This window comes from Ascaphus truei, chromosome 10 (assembly GCF_040206685.1).
Source record: "Ascaphus truei isolate aAscTru1 chromosome 10, aAscTru1.hap1, whole genome shotgun sequence".
Taxonomy (NCBI): Eukaryota; Metazoa; Chordata; class Amphibia; order Anura; family Ascaphidae; genus Ascaphus; species Ascaphus truei.
This window is the reverse complement of record NC_134492.1, coordinates 63,373,093-63,389,671: the sequence shown is the minus strand read 5'-3', so window position 1 is coordinate 63,389,671 and position 16,579 is coordinate 63,373,093. Positions and strand designations below refer to the sequence as shown.

The window sequence follows — 16,579 nt, the reverse complement described above, 5'->3', positions numbered from 1 at the left end:
CCCCATAAGAGACACGGCCCCCCTTCCAATGAGTGACACTGCCCCCTCCCAATGATTGACACTGTCCCCCTACCAATGAGTGACACTGCTCCTCCTCCCAATGAGTGACACTGCTCCCCCTCCCAATGAGTGACACTGCCCCCTCCCAATGAGTTACACAATCCCCCTCCCAATGAGTGACACTGCCCCCTCACAATGAGTGAAACTGACCCCACTCCCAATGAGTGACAATGCTCCCTTGCAATGAGTGACACTGCCCCTTCCCAATGAGTGACACTGTTCCCCTCCCAATGAGACACTGCCCCCTCCCAATGAGTGACACTGCCCCCAATGAGTGACACTGACCCGCCCTCCCAATGAGTGACATTGTCCCCCCAATGAGTGACACTAACCCTGCCACCCAATGAGACACGACCCCCCTCCCAATGAGTTACACTATCCCCCCTCCCAATGAGTGACACTGCCCCCTCCCAATGAGTGACACTGCCCCCTCCCAATGAGTGACACTGCCCCCTCCCAATGAGTGACGCTGCTCCCCCTCCCAATGAAAGACCCTGCCTCCTCCCAATGAGTGAAACTATTCCCCTCCCAATGAGTGACACTGCTCCCCCTTCCAGTGAGTGACACTGCTCCCCTACCAATGAGTGACCCTGCCCTCTACCAATGAGTGACACTGCCCCCTCGCAATGAGTGACACTATCCCCTCCCAATGAGTGACACTGCCTCCTCCCAATGAGTGACACTACTCCCCCTCCCAATGAGTGGCACTATCCCCCTCCCAATGAGTGACACTGCCCCCTCCCAATGAGTGACACTGCCCCCTCCCAATGAGTGACACTGCCCCCCCATTAAGTGACACTGTCCCCCTCCCAATGAGTGACACACTGCCCCCTCCCAATGAGTGACACTGCCCCCTCCCAATGAGTGACACTGCCCCCTCCCAATGAGTGACATTGCTCCCCCTCCCAATGAGTGACACTGTACCTTCCCAATGAGTGACACTATCCTCCTCCCAATGAGTGACACTATCCTCCTCCCAATGAGTGACACTGCCCCCACCCTCCCAATGAGTGACACTGTCCCCACAATGAGTGACACTGGCCCATCCCCCCCTCATGAGACACGGCCCCCCTCCCAATGAGTGACACTGCCCCACTCCCAATGAGTTACACAATCCCCCTCCCAATGAGTGACACTGCCCCACTCCCAATGAGTTACCCTATCCCCCTCCCAATGAGTGTCACTGCCCCACTCCCAATGAGTTACACTATCCCCCCTCCCAATGAGTGTCACTGCCCTCCTCCAATGAGTGACACTGTCCCCTCCAAATGAGTGACACTGCCCCCTCCCAATGAGTGGCACTGCTCCCCTTCCCAATGAGTGACATTGCTCCCCCTCCCAATGAGTGACACTGTCCCCCTCCCAATGAGTGACACTGTCCCCCTCCCAATGAGTGACACTGCCCCCTCCCAATGAGTGACACTGCCCTCCTCCCAATGAGTGACACTGCTCCCCTTCCCAATAGTGACACTGCCCCCTCCCAATGAGTAACACTGCCCCCTCCAAATGAGTTACACTGCCCCCCATAAGTGACACTGCCCCTGCCCTCCCAATGAGTGACACTGTCCCCCCAATGAGTGACACTGATCCTGCCACCCCATAAGAGACACGGCCCCCCTCCCAATGAGTGACACATACCCCTCCCAATGAGTGACACTGCCCCCTCCAAATGAGTGACACTGCCCCCTCCCAATGAGTGAAACTGCCCCTTCCCAATGAGTGACACTGCCCCCTCCCAATGAGTGACACTCTCCCCCCAATGAGTGACACTGGCCCTGCCCCTCCCCCCCAAGAGACACGGCCCCCCTCCAAATGAGTGACACTGCCCCACTCCCAATGAGTTACACTATCCCCCCTCCCAATGCGTGTCACTGCCCTCCTCCAAATGAGTGACACTGTCCCCTCCAAATGAGTGACACTGCCCCCTCCCAATGAGTGGCACTGCTCCCCCTCCCAATGAGTGACACTGCTCTCCCTCCCAATGAGTAACACTGCTCCCCCTCCCAATGAGTGACACTGCCCCCTCCCAATGAGTGACACGCCCCCCCTCCCAATGAGTGGCATTGCTCCCCCTCCCAATGAGTGACACTGTCCCCCTCCCAATGAGTGACACTGCCCTCCTCCCAATGAGTGAAACTGCCCCCTTCCCAAGAGTGACACTGCCCCCTCCCAATGAGTTACATGGTTGCCGCTCTCAATGAGTGACACTGCTCCCTCCCAATGAGTGACACATACCCCTCCCAATGAGTGATACTGCCCCCGTCCCAATGAGGGAAACGGCCCCCTTCCCAATGAGTGACACTGCCCCCATGAGTGACACTGCCCCCGCCCTCCCAATGAGTGACACTGTCCCCCCAATGAGTGACACTGATCCTGCCACCCCAAAAGAGACACGCCCCCCCTCCCAATGAGTGACACTATCCCCCCTCCCAATGAGTGTCACTGCCTTCCTCCCAATGAGTGACACCGTCCCCGCCAAATGAGTGTCACTGCCTTCCTCCCAATGAGTGTCACTGCCTTCCTCCCAATGAGTGACACCGTCCCCGCCAAATGAGTGACACTGCCCCCTCCCAATGAGTGTCACTGCCTTCCTCCCAATGCGTGACACTGTCCCCCACCCAATGAGTGACACTGGCCCCTCACAATGCGTGACACTGTCCCCCTCCCAATGAGTGACACTGCCCCCTCCCAATGAGTGACACTGCCCCCTCCCAATGAGTGACACATCCCCCCTCTCTCTAGCTCCCAGGCACTATTTAGAAATTAGTAAGTCAATAATTATATCAAGGTTGAGTCTCTGACCCACGTGCGACAAGCGGCGCGGGGCTATATCCATCAGGGCGTGGCTATGTAGAAAGCGTTTGTCCGGGGGCGTGGTTTCCCTTGTGGGGACGTGGGGACGTGGGGACAAGGAGATAGCAGTCACTTTGTTGGGAGGGATGATGACGCAGGGGGCGGGTCTGATGACGCTGAGGGCGGAGTCTGGAACCGGATCCCGGAAGTGCTGTGTGTATGTGTCAGGCAAGACCCGGGCGTCGGAGCGGGGAGCAGAGAAGGGTCAGTAACTGTATGTATGTATGTATGTATGTATGTATGTATGTATGTATGTATGTATGTATGTATGTATGTATGTATGTATGTATGACTATCTATAGCCTGTGTGTGTATATCTATATCGTGTGTGTATACTGTATATATCTATAGCATGTGTGTGTATATATCTATAGCGTGTGTGTATATACTGTATATATCTATAGCGTGTGTATCTATAGCATGTGTGTGTGTGTATATACTGTATATATCTATAGCATGTGTGTGTATATACTGTATATATATATCGCATGTGTGTGTATATACTGTATATATCTATAGCATGTGTGTGTATATACTGTATATATCTATAGCATGTGTGTATATACTGTATATATCTATAGCGTGTGTATCTATAGCATGTGTGTGTGTGTGTATATACTGTATATATCTATAGCGTGTGTGTGTGTGTGTATATACTGTATATATCTATAGCATGTGTGGGCATACTGTTGTTATCTATAGCGTGTGTGCGTGTGTGTGTATCTATAGCGTGTGTGTGTGTGTGTGTGTGTGTGTGTGTGTGTATCTATAGCGTGTGTGTATACTGTATATATCTATAGCGTGTGTGTATACTGTATATATCTATAGCGTGTGTGTGTATACTGTATATATCTATAGCGTGTGTGTGTATACTGTATATATCTATAGCGTGTGTGTGTATACTGTATATATCTATAGCGTGTGTGTGTGTGTATACTGTATATATCTATAGCGTGTGTGTGTATATACTGTATATATCTATAGCATGTGTGTATATACTGTATATATCTATAGCGTGTGTATCTATAGCATGTGTGTGTGTGTGTATATATACTGTATATATCTATAGCGTGTGTGTGTGTATATACTGTATATATCTATAGCATGTGTGGGCATACTGTTGTTATCTATAGCGTGTGTGTGTATCTATAGCGTGTGTGTGTATCTATAGCGTGTGTGTATACTGTATATATCTATAGCGTGTGTGTGTATACTGTATATATCTATAGCGTGTGTGTGTATACTGTATATATCTATAGCGTGTGTGTGTATACTGTATATATCTATAGCGTGTGTGTGTATACTGTATATATCTATAGCGTGTGTGTGTGTATACTGTATATATCTATAGCGTGTGTGTGTGTGTATACTGTATATATCTATAGCGTGTGTGTGTATACTGTATATATCTATAGCGTGTGTGTATACTGTATATATCTATAGCGTGTGTGTGTGTGTGTATACTGTATATATCTATAGCATGTGTGGGCATACTGTTGTTATCTATAGCGTGTGTGCGTGTGTGTGTGTGTGTGTGTATCTATAGCGTGTGTGTGTGTATCTATAGCGTGTGTGTATACTGTATATATCTATAGCGTGTGTGTGTATACTGTATATATCTATAGCGTGTGTATACTGTATATATCTATAGCGTGTGTGTGTATACTGTATATATCTATAGCGTGTGTGTGTATACTGTACATATCTATAGCGTGTGTGTGTGTATACTGTATATATCTATAGCGTGTGTGTATACTGTATATATCTATAGCGTGTGTGTGTATACTGTATATATCTATAGCGTGTGTGTATACTGTATATATCTATAGCGTGTGTGTGTGTATACTGTATATATCTATAGCGTGTGTGTGTATACTGTATATATCTATAGCGTGTGTGTGTATACTGTATATATCTATAGCGTGTGTGTGTATACTGTATATATCTATAGCGTGTGTGTGTGTGTATACTGTATATATCTATAGCGTGTGTGTATACTGTATATATCTGTAGCGTGTGTGTGTGTACTGTATATATCTGTAGCGTGTGTGTGTATACTGTATATATCTGTAGCGTGTGTGTGTATACTGTATATATCTTGTGTATACTGTATATATCTATAGCGTGTGTGTGTATACTGTATATATCTATAGCGTGTGTGTGTGTATACTGTATATATCTATAGCGTGTGTGTATACTGTATATATCTATAGCGTGTGTGTGTGTGTATACTGTATATATCTATAGCGTGTGTGTGTGTATACTGTATATATCTATAGCGTGTGTGTGTGTATACTGTATATATCTATAGCGTGTGTGTGTGTATACTGTATATATCTGTAGCGCGTGTGTGTATACTGTATATATCTGTAGCGCGTGTGTGTGTACTGTATATATCTGTAGCGCGTGTGTGTGTACTGTATATATCTGTAGCGCGTGTGTGTGTACTGTATATATCTGTAGCGCGTGTGTGTACTGTATATATCTGTAGCGCGTGTGTGTGTACTGTATATATCTGCAGCGTGTGTGTGTATATATCTGTAGCGTGTGTGTGTGTATACTGTATATATCTGTAGCGTGTGTATACTGTATATATCTGTAGCGCGTGTGTGTACTGTATATATCTGTAGCGTGTGTGTGTATATACTGTATATATCTGTAGCGTGTGTGTGTGTATACTGTATATATCTGTAGCGTGTGTATACTGTATATATCTGTAGCGTGTGTGTGTATACTGTATATATCTGTAGCGTGTGTGTGTATACTGTATGTATCTGTAGCGTGTGTGTATACTGTATATATCTGTAGCGTGTGTGTGTGTATACTGTATATATCTGTAGCGTGTGTGTGTGTATACTGTATATATCTGTAGCGTGTGTTTGTGTATACTGTATATATCTGTAGCGTGTGTTTGTGTATACTGTATATATCTGTAGCGTGTGTGTGTGTATACTGTATATATCTGTAGCGTGTGTGTGTGTATACTGTATATATCTGTAGCGTGTGTGTGTGTATACTGTATATATCTGTAGCGTGTGTGTGTGTATACTGTATATATCTGTAGCGTGTGTGTGTGTATACTGTATATATCTGTAGCGTGTGTGTGTGTATACTGTATATATCTGTAGCGTGTGTGTGTGTGTATACTGTATATATCTGTAGCGTGTGTGTGTGTGTATACTGTATATATCTGTAGCGTGTGTGTGTATACTGTATATATCTGTAGCGTGTGTGTGTGTATACTGTATATATCTGTAGCGTGTCTGTGTGTATACTGTATATATCTGTAGCGTGTGTGTGTGTGTATACTGTATATACCTGTATCGTGTGTGTGAGTATACTGTATATACCTGTAGCGTGTGTGTGTATACTGTATATACCTGTAGCGTGTGTGTATTCTGTATATACCTGTAGCGTGTGTGTGTATTCTGTATATACCTGTAGCGTGTGTGTGTATTCTGTATATATCTGTAGCGTGTGTGTGTATACTGTATATATCTATAGCGTGTGTGTGTATACTGTATATATCTATAGCGTGTGTGTGTGTATACTGTATATATCTATAGCGTGTGTGTGTGTATACTGTATATATCTATAGCGTGTGTATACTGTATACATCTATAGCGTGTGTGTGTATACTGTATACATCTATAGCGTGTGTGTGTGTATACTGTGTACATCTATAGCGTGTGTGTGTGTGTATACTGTATAGTGTGTGTGTGTGTGTGTGTGTGTGTGTGTGTGTATGTATGTATGTATATATATATATATATATATAATATTTATATATATTTATATTTATATATTGTGTGTGTAATTTTGTTTGCAGGAAAATGTTGCAAAAGTCTGTGACCTTCTCCTGTAGCATTGTGTATGTTACTCTCTTTATGTTGCATTTCTATCCACCAATCAGGGGCTGGGCAGCAGTCAGCACCTGGCCCTGAATGTTTCAGTGTTGTGGGTTTAGTGCATATAAAGGTGGGGAGCGAGACCCCTAGTTAGATTGAGACTAAGGCCTGGGACATAGTGGCCTTGAAGCTCGCTGAGGCGCGCTCCTGCTCTGCCTCGCCTGCTGAAAATGATGCTTTTCCTGTCCTTGCAGGCGAGGCAGTGAGCGAGCTCATGGGCCAGGGGCGGAGCGGGGGCGTGCCAGGAGGCAAAGCGGGAGGCGGGGCCGTGACCGCCCCTCCGCTTCCCCGAGCGGCAAATTTCAAAACTGCCTGTCTCTGGAAAGTTTCTCAGCCTCTGTACGCATCAGCGCGCATGCGGAGGGAGAAACTATAGCCGCGCTGATTACAGATGCAGGGGATTTGTGCATCTGTTCAGCGCGCCTCAGCGACGCTGATTTTACTATGTCCTAGGCCTTAGGCTGAGTCCATAGAGACTCAAGCATTGCGGAGGCGCGTGGAGGCTGAGGGAAAGCGGGTGCCGTCTGGGGGCGGGGTAGTGATGTCACGGAGCGCGAACCGCTCACGTGACTGGCCCTCCGCTCCCCTCAGCGCGCAAACCAAAAACAATTTAAGTACTACGCCTGCGGAAGCGTGCGCGAGCCCCTGCTGAAGCCGCTCTCATTGCGGCTGCAGGGGCACACTGTCAAGCGTGAGTTCGGGTCAGCGGCTAAGCGCTGACCATGCCCACGGCCTAAGGCAGCGATTATACCAGCCCCAGCAGGGCGCGCACGTCTGAAACCTGCACGGCAGGCAGGAAACATCGGGAGGTGACAGGGAGGCATGCCGGAGGCGTGGCCATGACGTCATGTGAGCGTCCGTCGCTAGGGAAATCAATTTCCCAGTTGTGCTCTAAATTCGCACGCTTGGCTGCCTTGTTCACGCACGCGCTCAGTGGAACCCATGGATTTGTTTTGGCGCCGCGTGGCGCTGTGTGCCTAGCCGCATTGTGTATAAGCGCGGCATTTGAATGAAGTGAGCTGTAGGAGTTACAGAAGTTACTGCTGAAACTGAGCACAGCTGCAGTGTCCGCTCCTGTGCTGCGGTCAGGCCTGGAGTCCTGTTCCGGGGACACTGCAGGGAAGAGAAGGACAGGGGAAATCTGCAAGGAGGTCCCTACAACTAGGTCAGCAGGGGATCCCAGGATTGTACCCAGTTGTGACTGTGTGTTGTCTTTTTATATGTCGGTTGTGGATAAATGTGTTCCTACTCGAAACATACTTTGGGCCAAGAATAACCTACTTTAAAAGGTTTGCAGACCCTTGAACTGATCATTTGAGGTAAGCTCCCTCAGAGCTGGTACCTGTAACATTTTCTGTGCAGAAACCCATATACCGTCGCCATCGTGTAATACAAATATTATCATGCAAGTGAGAGAACTGGGCAGCTTTGACGCAGAGAAGGAGGGATTGATACGGGAGCACTCGGTGGAGCTGCACAGAGAAGGAGGGATTGATACGGGAGCAGTCGGTGGAGACACCCAGAGAAGGAGGGATTGATACGGGAGCAGTCGGTTGAGCTGCGCAGAGAAGGAGGGATTGATACGGGAGCAGTCGGTTGAGCTGCGCAGAGAAGGAGGGATTGATACGGAAGCAGTCGGTGGAGATGCATAGAGAAGGAGGGATTGATACGGGAGCAGTCGGTTGAGCTGCGCAGAGAAGGAGGGATTGATACGGGAGCAGTCGGTGGAGACGCACAGAGAAGGAGGGATTGGTACGGGAGCAGTCGGTGGAGATGCACAGAGAAGGAGGGATTGATACGGGAGCAGTCGGTTGAGCTGCGCAGAGAAGGAGGGATTGATACGGGAGCAGTCGGTGGAGATGCACAGAGAAGGAGGGATTGATACGGGAGCAGTCGGTGGAGACGCACAGAGAAGGAGGGATTGATACGGGAGCAGTCGGTGGAGCTGCACAGAGAAGGAGGGATTGATACGGGAGCAGTCGGTGGAGACGCACAGAGGAGGGATTGATACGGGAGCAGTCGGTGGAGACGCACAGAGAAGGAGGGATTGATACGGGAGCAGTCGGTGGAGACGCACAGAGAAGGAGGGATTGATACGGGAGCAGTCGGTGGAGACGCACAGAGAAGGAGGGATTGATACGGGAGCAGTCGGAAGAGACGCACAGAGAAGGAGGGATTGATACGGAAGCAGTCGGTGGAGATGCACAGAGAAGGAGGGATTGATACGGGAGCAGTCGGAAGAGACGCACAGAGAAGGAGGGATTGATACGGGAGCAGTCGGTGGAGACGCACAGAGAAGGAGGGATTGATACGGGAGCAGTCGGTGGAGCTGCACAGAGAAGGAGGGATTGATACGGGAGCAGTCGGAGGAGACGCACAGAGAAGGAGGGATTGATACGGGAGCAGTCGGTGGAGACACCCAGAGAAGGAGGGATTGATACGGGAGCAGTCGGTGGAGATGCACAGAGAAGGAGGGATTGATACGGGAGCAGTCGGTGGAGATGCACAGAGAAGGAGGGATTGATACGGGAGCAGTCGGAAGAGACGCACAGAGAAGGAGGGATTGATACGGGAGCAGTCGGTGGAGACGCACAGAGAAGGAGGGATTGATACGGGAGCAGTCGGTGGAGCTGCACAGAGAAGGAGGGATTGATACGGGAGCAGTCGGAGGAGACGCACAGAGAAGGAGGGATTGATACGGGAGCAGTCGGTGGAGACACCCAGAGAAGGAGGGATTGATACGGGAGCAGTCGGTGGAGATGCACAGAGAAGGAGGGATTGATACGGGAGCAGTCGGTTGAGCTGCGCAGAGAAGGAGGGATTGATACGGGAGCAGTCGGTGGAGACACCCAGAGAAGGAGGGATTGATACGGGAGCAGTCGGTTGAGCTGCGCAGAGAAGGAGGGATTGATACGGGAGCAGTCGGTTGAGCTGCGCAGAGAAGGAGGGATTGATACGGGAGCAGTCGGTGGAGACACCCAGAGAAGGAGGGATTGATACGGGAGCAGTCGGTGGTGATGCACAGAGAAGGAGGGATTGATACGGGAGCAGTCGGTGGTGATGCACAGAGAAGGAGGGATTGATACGGGAGCAGTCGGTGGTGATGCACAGAGAAGGAGGGATTGATACGGGAGCAGTCGGTTGAGCTGCGCAGAGAAGGAGGGATTGATACGGGAGCAGTCGGTGGAGACGCACAGAGAAGGAGGGATTGATACAGGAGCAGTCGGTGGAGATGCACAGAGAAGGAGGGATTGATACGGGAGCAGTCGGTGGAGACGCACAGAGAAGGAGGGATTGATACGGGAGCAGTCGGTGGAGATGCACAGAGAAGGAGGGATTGATACGGGAGCAGTCGGTGGAGATGCACAGAGAAGGAGGGATTGATACGGGAGCAGTCGGTGGAGACGCGCAGAGAAGGAGGGATTGATACGGGAGCAGTCGGTGGTGATGCACAGAGAAGGAGGGATTGATACGGGAGCAGTCGGTGGAGACGCGCAGAGAAGGAGGGATTGATACCTGAGCAGTCGGTTAAGCTGCGCAGAGAAGGAGGGATTGATACGGGAGCAGTCGGTGGAGACGCACAGAGAAGGAGGGATTGATACGGGAGCAGTCGGTGGAGACGCACAGAGAAGGAGGGATTGATACAGGAGCAGTCAGAGGAGATGCACAGAGGTGGGATTGATACGGGAGCAGTCGGTGGAGACGCACAGAGAAGGAGGGATTGATACGGGAGCAGTCGGTGGAGATGCACAGAGAAGGAGGGATTGATACAGGAGCAGTCGGTGGAGCTGCACAGAGAAGGAGGGATTGATACGGGAGCAGTCGGTGGAGCTGCACAGAGAAGGAGGGATTGATACGGGAGCAGTCGGTGGAGATGCACAGAGAAGGAGGGATTGATACGGGAGCAGTCGGTGGAGATGCACAGAGAAGGAGGGATTGATATGGGAGCAGTCGGTGGAAACGCACAGAGGAGGAGGGATTGATACGGGAGCAGTCGGTGGTGATGCACAGAGAAGGAGGGATTGATACGGGAGCAGTCGGTGGAGACGCACAGAGAAGGAGGGATTGGTACGGGAGCAGTCAGAGGAGATGCACAGAGAAGGAGGGATTGATACGGGAGCAGTCAGAGGAGATGCACAGAGAAGGAGGGATTGATACGGGAGCAGTCAGAGGAGATGCACAGAGAAGGAGGGATTGATACGGGAGCAGTCAGAGAAGATGCACAGAGAAGGAGGGATTGATACGGGAGCAGTCAGAGAAGATGCACAGAGGAGGGATTGGTACGGGAGCAGTCGGAGATGCACAGAGGAGGAGGGATTGATACGGGAGCAGTCAGTGGTGATGCAAGGAGAAGGAGGGATTGATACGGGAGCAGTCGGAGGAGACGCACAGAGGAGGAGGGATTGATACGGGAGCAGTCGGTGGTGATGCAAGGAGAAGGAGGGATTGATACGGGAGCAGTCGGAGGAGACGCACAGAGGAGGAGGGATTGATACGGGAGCAGTCGGTGGAGATGCACAGAGAAGGAGGGATTGATACGGGAGCAGTCGGAGAAGATGCACAGAGAAGGAGGGATTGATACGGGAGCAGTCAGAGAAGATGCACAGAGAAGGAGGGATTGATACGGGAGCAGTCGGAGGAGATGCACAGAGGTGGGATTGGTACGGGACCAGTCGGAGATGCACAGGCTAGCACCAATCCTCTCCAGGGCAGAGATGTGCAGTGTCACTTTGTAATCGCGGTCTTGTTTCACGGTGATTTGTCATTGGTGGGAATTTTTTTACCAAATGACACTGTGTGCACATTTTGTATGTCATTACCCAGAATCCCTGGCTGCAGTGTAAGCATTGTATGCTGAGATGATGGGGAAGGGCAGGGTTGCAGACCTGTCGGACGTGTATGTGCTCACACGGGAGATTATTACTGTATTTTGTTAGCAGGTTTTAATTAAGAAGTATAAAAAGAGAAATCCGACTGGAAACAATTGTAATATGCACGAGCATAAATTAGTATTGAGTTTATTTTTTAAATTATTTCTACACCAACCCTGCGGGGTTACACTGACAGCACAGACCTGCTCCGCCCTCATATACAGTATATCACACACAAGCACAGATAAGTCGTTAATCACAGGCGGAGGTGATCCCTGCTTGTGGGGAGTGGCTGATCTATAAATTTCACCATGCCATTGGGTTCTCTCCCAGAGATCAGACAGGAAGAGTTTTTGACATTAGTGTGTGTATAAAGAGCTGCTGTTTGCACTAGCCACTCCAGTGCCAGACACACACAGATGACGTCTCTCAGCATCCTGGAACACCGTACATGACTTTAATACAGGGTGAGGAACTCCAATACCCAATATCTTCCAGACCGAACCATCAATTAACCTCCCAGCACATTGTATCGTTCTGATTAGAAGCCTAGGACGGCCTCTGCCCTTCTTGATGCCGGTAGCCGAATATCTCGTCTCACTTCCTCGATCGCGGGAAGAGACACAAGCCGCCTCCAGGATCTCTCATCATCCGGGGTTCGTGCGTCCCGCACAAGTTTTAAGAAGTCCTCACCGTTCAGAATATTCTTTATCTACCAGGAGGCAGGCTTTGGTTAAGGGACCAAATCTATGGGATTTTGGGTGTCGCTTGGACGTGAAGGGGCGACATGTCAAACACTGAAGAACGCGCAGAAGCAGAGCCCGAGACCCCTCCGACTGTATGTATAAAGCGGTAATATCCCGAATTAGAAGGTGGGAAGGGGTAGCCTCTCTGGTGGTTTATCCATGGGACAGCCTCCCAGCACAGCTGGTAGTGGGAGAGGCAGTAACAGAATCCCGAATTGCAAGGGAGGCCACTGAAGAGTGTTCAGTGTGTGTGTGTGTGTGTGTGTGTGTGTGTGTGTGTGTGTGTGTGTGTGTGTGTCTCACACCTCACTGTTACATGGTCCCGCCTGACTTTATTCTGATCCTTGTAGCCTCGAGGGGGGTGTTGTGGAAAGGATTTGCTTTGTTCTCTTATACTATTGATTATAATACCAATAATGGCGCCTGAGAGAGAGCACTATTACTCTTACAGCTGTGCCCAGGGTCCGTGCAGGGAAGTTACCGGGAGCTGCGCAGGTTCTGTCCGTGCAGGGAAGTTACAGGGAGCTGCGCAGGTTCTGTCCGCGCAGGGAAGTTACAGGGAGCTGCGCAGGTTCTGTCCGTGCAGGGAAGTTACAGGGAGCTGCGCAGGTTCTGTCCGTGCAGGGAAGTTACAGGGAGCTGCGCAGGTTCTGTCCGTGCAGGGAAGTTACAGGGAGCTGCGCAGGTTCTGTCCGTGCAGGGAAGTTACAGGGAGCTGCGCAGGTTCTGTCCGTGCAGGGAAGTTACAGGGAGCTGCGCAGGTTCTGTCCGCGCAGGGAAGTTACAGGGAGCTGCGCAGGTTCTGTCCGTGCAGGGAAGTTACAGGGAGCTGCGCAGGTTCTGTCCGTGCAGGGAAGTTACAGGGAGCTGCGCAGGTTCTGTCCGCGCAGGGAAGTTACAGGGAGCTGCGCAGGTTCTGTCCGCGCAGGGAAGTTACAGGGAGCTGCGCAGGTTCTGTCCGTGCAGGGAAGTTACAGGGAGCTGCGCAGGTTCTGTCCGTGACAATACGGGAGATTCCACCCGCAGCAGACGGACTCGTGTGGGGTGTACGGCAGGGGCTGTGATGGCAGATAAAGTGGCGACGTTGAAGCGTTAATTAGGATAACTACATGCGGTTATATAGCTGCGACCTTTGTCATCACCAGGGCTCTTGGCTGCCGCAGATAATGTATCCCCTAACCATAAAATCCCAAACCTTATTCCCTACCCCTAAAATCCGAAACTTTAACCCCTAAATCCCCAAACCCCGGATCACTGCAAACACATTTACAATAAGAGCGTCTCGCCCGGGTGGACGGTGGAATCTTTTTAATTTTTTTCCCCCGACCTAAAACTATTGTTGTTAGAATAATTTTCCGGCTGAACAATGCAATGTCAGCAGAGAGTTTATTCCCAGGGCGTATTTAGCAACGGCTTTCAGATCCGGATCCTCCCGTGTGTTGTGTAAATAGCCGGGACCGGCAGGAGGTATGTGTCGTATGACTGATACCCTAATAATTGTAGGGTTGGCACCAAGCCCCCACCCCGTTCTCCTGGGACAGGTCAGGCGCTTGGGATGGGATTGGTGTACCGACCGTAACAGAGCCGGCTGGAACGCAATCTGATGCAATGAATCTCTTAGATTGTAAGCTCTTCGGGGCAGGGACTCCTTTTCCTAGTGTTACTTTTATGCAGGACGCGCTTATTCCCAGTGTGTTATGTTCCGTGTGTTACTGCTGCGACACGCTATGTACATGGATGTCACTATATACATAAAGACCTGAAAATGACACATTATAACAATGACACAATTTGTGTATCAGAGAGACGGCGCCCGGTTATAGTAACCTGCCTCTCCTTGTATACCACATCATTCCTTAACTCAGGGGTTCTCCACCCCAGTCCTCAAGAACACCCCGAACAGGACAGGTTTAAGGATAGGCCTGCTTCAGCATAGGTAGCTCAATCAGCCCCTGCTTCAGCACATGTGGTTCAGTCTTTGAAGGGGGGGGGGGACCTTGAGGACTGCAGTTGAGAACCCTGCCTTCAATTATGTAGCTGTGTCATCACCCCAAGCTGAATATCACTATATCTATCTTTGTATTGGAAAACCTCTGACCCAGAGTTGGATAAAATCTTTGTTCGTGCCCGGAGAGATTGTCCCCAGGAGATGCAGTGTCGCACCTTACTGAAAGGTGCGGGGGTGCATCAATTTGTGTGAATTACTATATTTTATTATACCCCACATTAAATAACTTATGGGTAAAAAAAACAAAGTGACACATCCTCCCCGTGCAGAGAATCCCGCCCGGTATTTCATCTTTTTATTTGCTTTTCAGTGACACGTTTGTGTCACTTTTTTACCCACCATAACCTATATACGGTGCGGTTGAAACCTATCCCAGCTTCACGTTGCAAAACCAGTATAATCAGAATAATAATGATGGAACCCTAAAGGTAGAAAGTGCTGTCTGTGAGTAGGTTACTGGCTCTGCACTTCTTTAACCCAGGCTGCACTGAAAAGCTGTGTAATGCGGCCGTAGGTGCTCCATTCTCTAATGTACATGAAGGTGACACTGCGCTCATTTGCATGTTATTACCCAGAATTCCAGCCTGCAGGGGAAGCAGTGTGTCTGAGACGTGTAGGAAGTCGTGGATGGCGGTACAACTGCCTTTGAAAAAACGTGGGAGTGAAGATTGCAGGGTACTGGGTACAAAAGTTTATTGGCACATAAAAAACAGCAGCACAGCAAGCACTCTGACGTGTTTCAGCCGCAAGGGCCTTTGTCAAAGAGTATAGTACACAAAACAAATCACTTCGTTTAAATACCCACAATTCCTTCCCTCAGCAATGACGTATCGGTGCTCTCAGCCAATGAGAGTCAACACGCCCCAAGACTCTAGCCAATCATCTCTCCCCTAGTCTTTTCTCATCAAAAGTAAATACAGTAACACCAACATTAAAAACAACAAAAGGTTTTTACAGATGTGTGGCTTGCAAGATATGTAGGTTCGCTTATCCCTCCAAAACACTCGTAGTTGAATTAATAGGACCGTCAGTTTTTCAACTTCTAAAGCCAGTCCCATGTGGCTAAAATGAAAATATTATAATATAAATATTTTTTAGAAGAACATTTCAAAGTTCATCCTGGGAAACGTTGCAAACGGTTGAACCTGGAATATGTGAGGGGTATTTTTTATTTATTACATTTTTTTTTTTTTTAATTTTTTTGTCTTAACTGCCCACATCTCTGCCTTATCCTGGCCCCTTGCTTGACTGGTCCTCGGACTGCGTGGTAGCGTGCGTGCATGAATTTAGTCCGGCAAGAAGCTGCAGTATTAAAAACATTGATACGGTGGTTTCCCTTCTGATCCCTGGACTTCCGGTTACGTGAGGCGGCCCTGGGGGAGCTCGCAAGAAAGGACAGCGCGACAGAACCAGAAGTCCGGCGATCGGACGGGAAACCTCCGTATCAACCCTGTGCTACAGACCGGACAGTTCTTGCAACCGGAGAGAGAACCCTGATCACAGCGCCAACGTGGAGCGTTTCCTGTCCCCTCGCTCTGTACATTGCGCACGCTGCTGTGCCTGATGTGCGTGCACATTGTAATGTTTTTGTTGTTCATAAATCTGTACCAAACAAACTACGTCAAGGCTTGTTTGTCTCATTCTCCTGAGGATCATTACATTAGTTTTGGTGCCACCTGATGCATCCATTGTGTATCCATCTTTAAAAGTCCCCAGAGGAACTCCTAGCTCCAATCAGAGAGAGGGAGTGTCTCTGATACGCTTGCAATGGGAAGTGTGAGGGCCCAGTTCCCTTTTCTAATGTACATATCCCAGCCTCTACATATTACACTATTAGTGTGAGTTCATCCTCCCAGCCTCTACATATTACACTATTAGTGTGAGTTCATCCTCCCAGCCTCTACATATTACACTATTAGTGTGAGTTCATCCTCCCAGCCTCTACATATTACACTATTAGTGTGAGTTCATCATCCCAGCCTCTACATATTACACTATTAGTGTGAGTTCATCCTCCCAGCCTCTACATATTACACTATTAGTGTGAGTTCATCCTCCCAGCCTCTACATATTACACTATTAGTGTGAGTTCATCCTCCCAGCCTCTACATATTACACTATTAGTGTGAGTTC

The 16,579-nt window shown here is 49.4% G+C and overlaps 1 protein-coding gene across 5 annotated transcripts in view; it reads left to right on the top strand.

Annotated features, from left to right (window-relative positions):
* Positions 1 to 3,044: 3,044 nt before the first annotated feature.
* Positions 3,045 to 16,579, top strand: part of SLC35A3 (solute carrier family 35 member A3) — a 30,138-nt gene continuing 16,603 nt past the window's right edge. The window contains exons 1-2 of one of the 5 annotated variants that reach the window (XM_075617096.1): positions 12,015 to 12,530; positions 15,022 to 15,121. In XM_075617096.1, the coding sequence (XP_075473211.1) occupies positions 12,442 to 12,530; positions 15,022 to 15,121 (189 nt within the window). In that variant the 5' untranslated portion in view covers positions 12,015 to 12,441. Of the gene's footprint in view, positions 3,118 to 12,014; positions 12,545 to 15,021; positions 15,129 to 16,579 lie in introns of those variants that run through there. The other 4 variants (XM_075617098.1, XM_075617097.1, XM_075617099.1 and 1 more) reach the window with 4 other exon arrangements.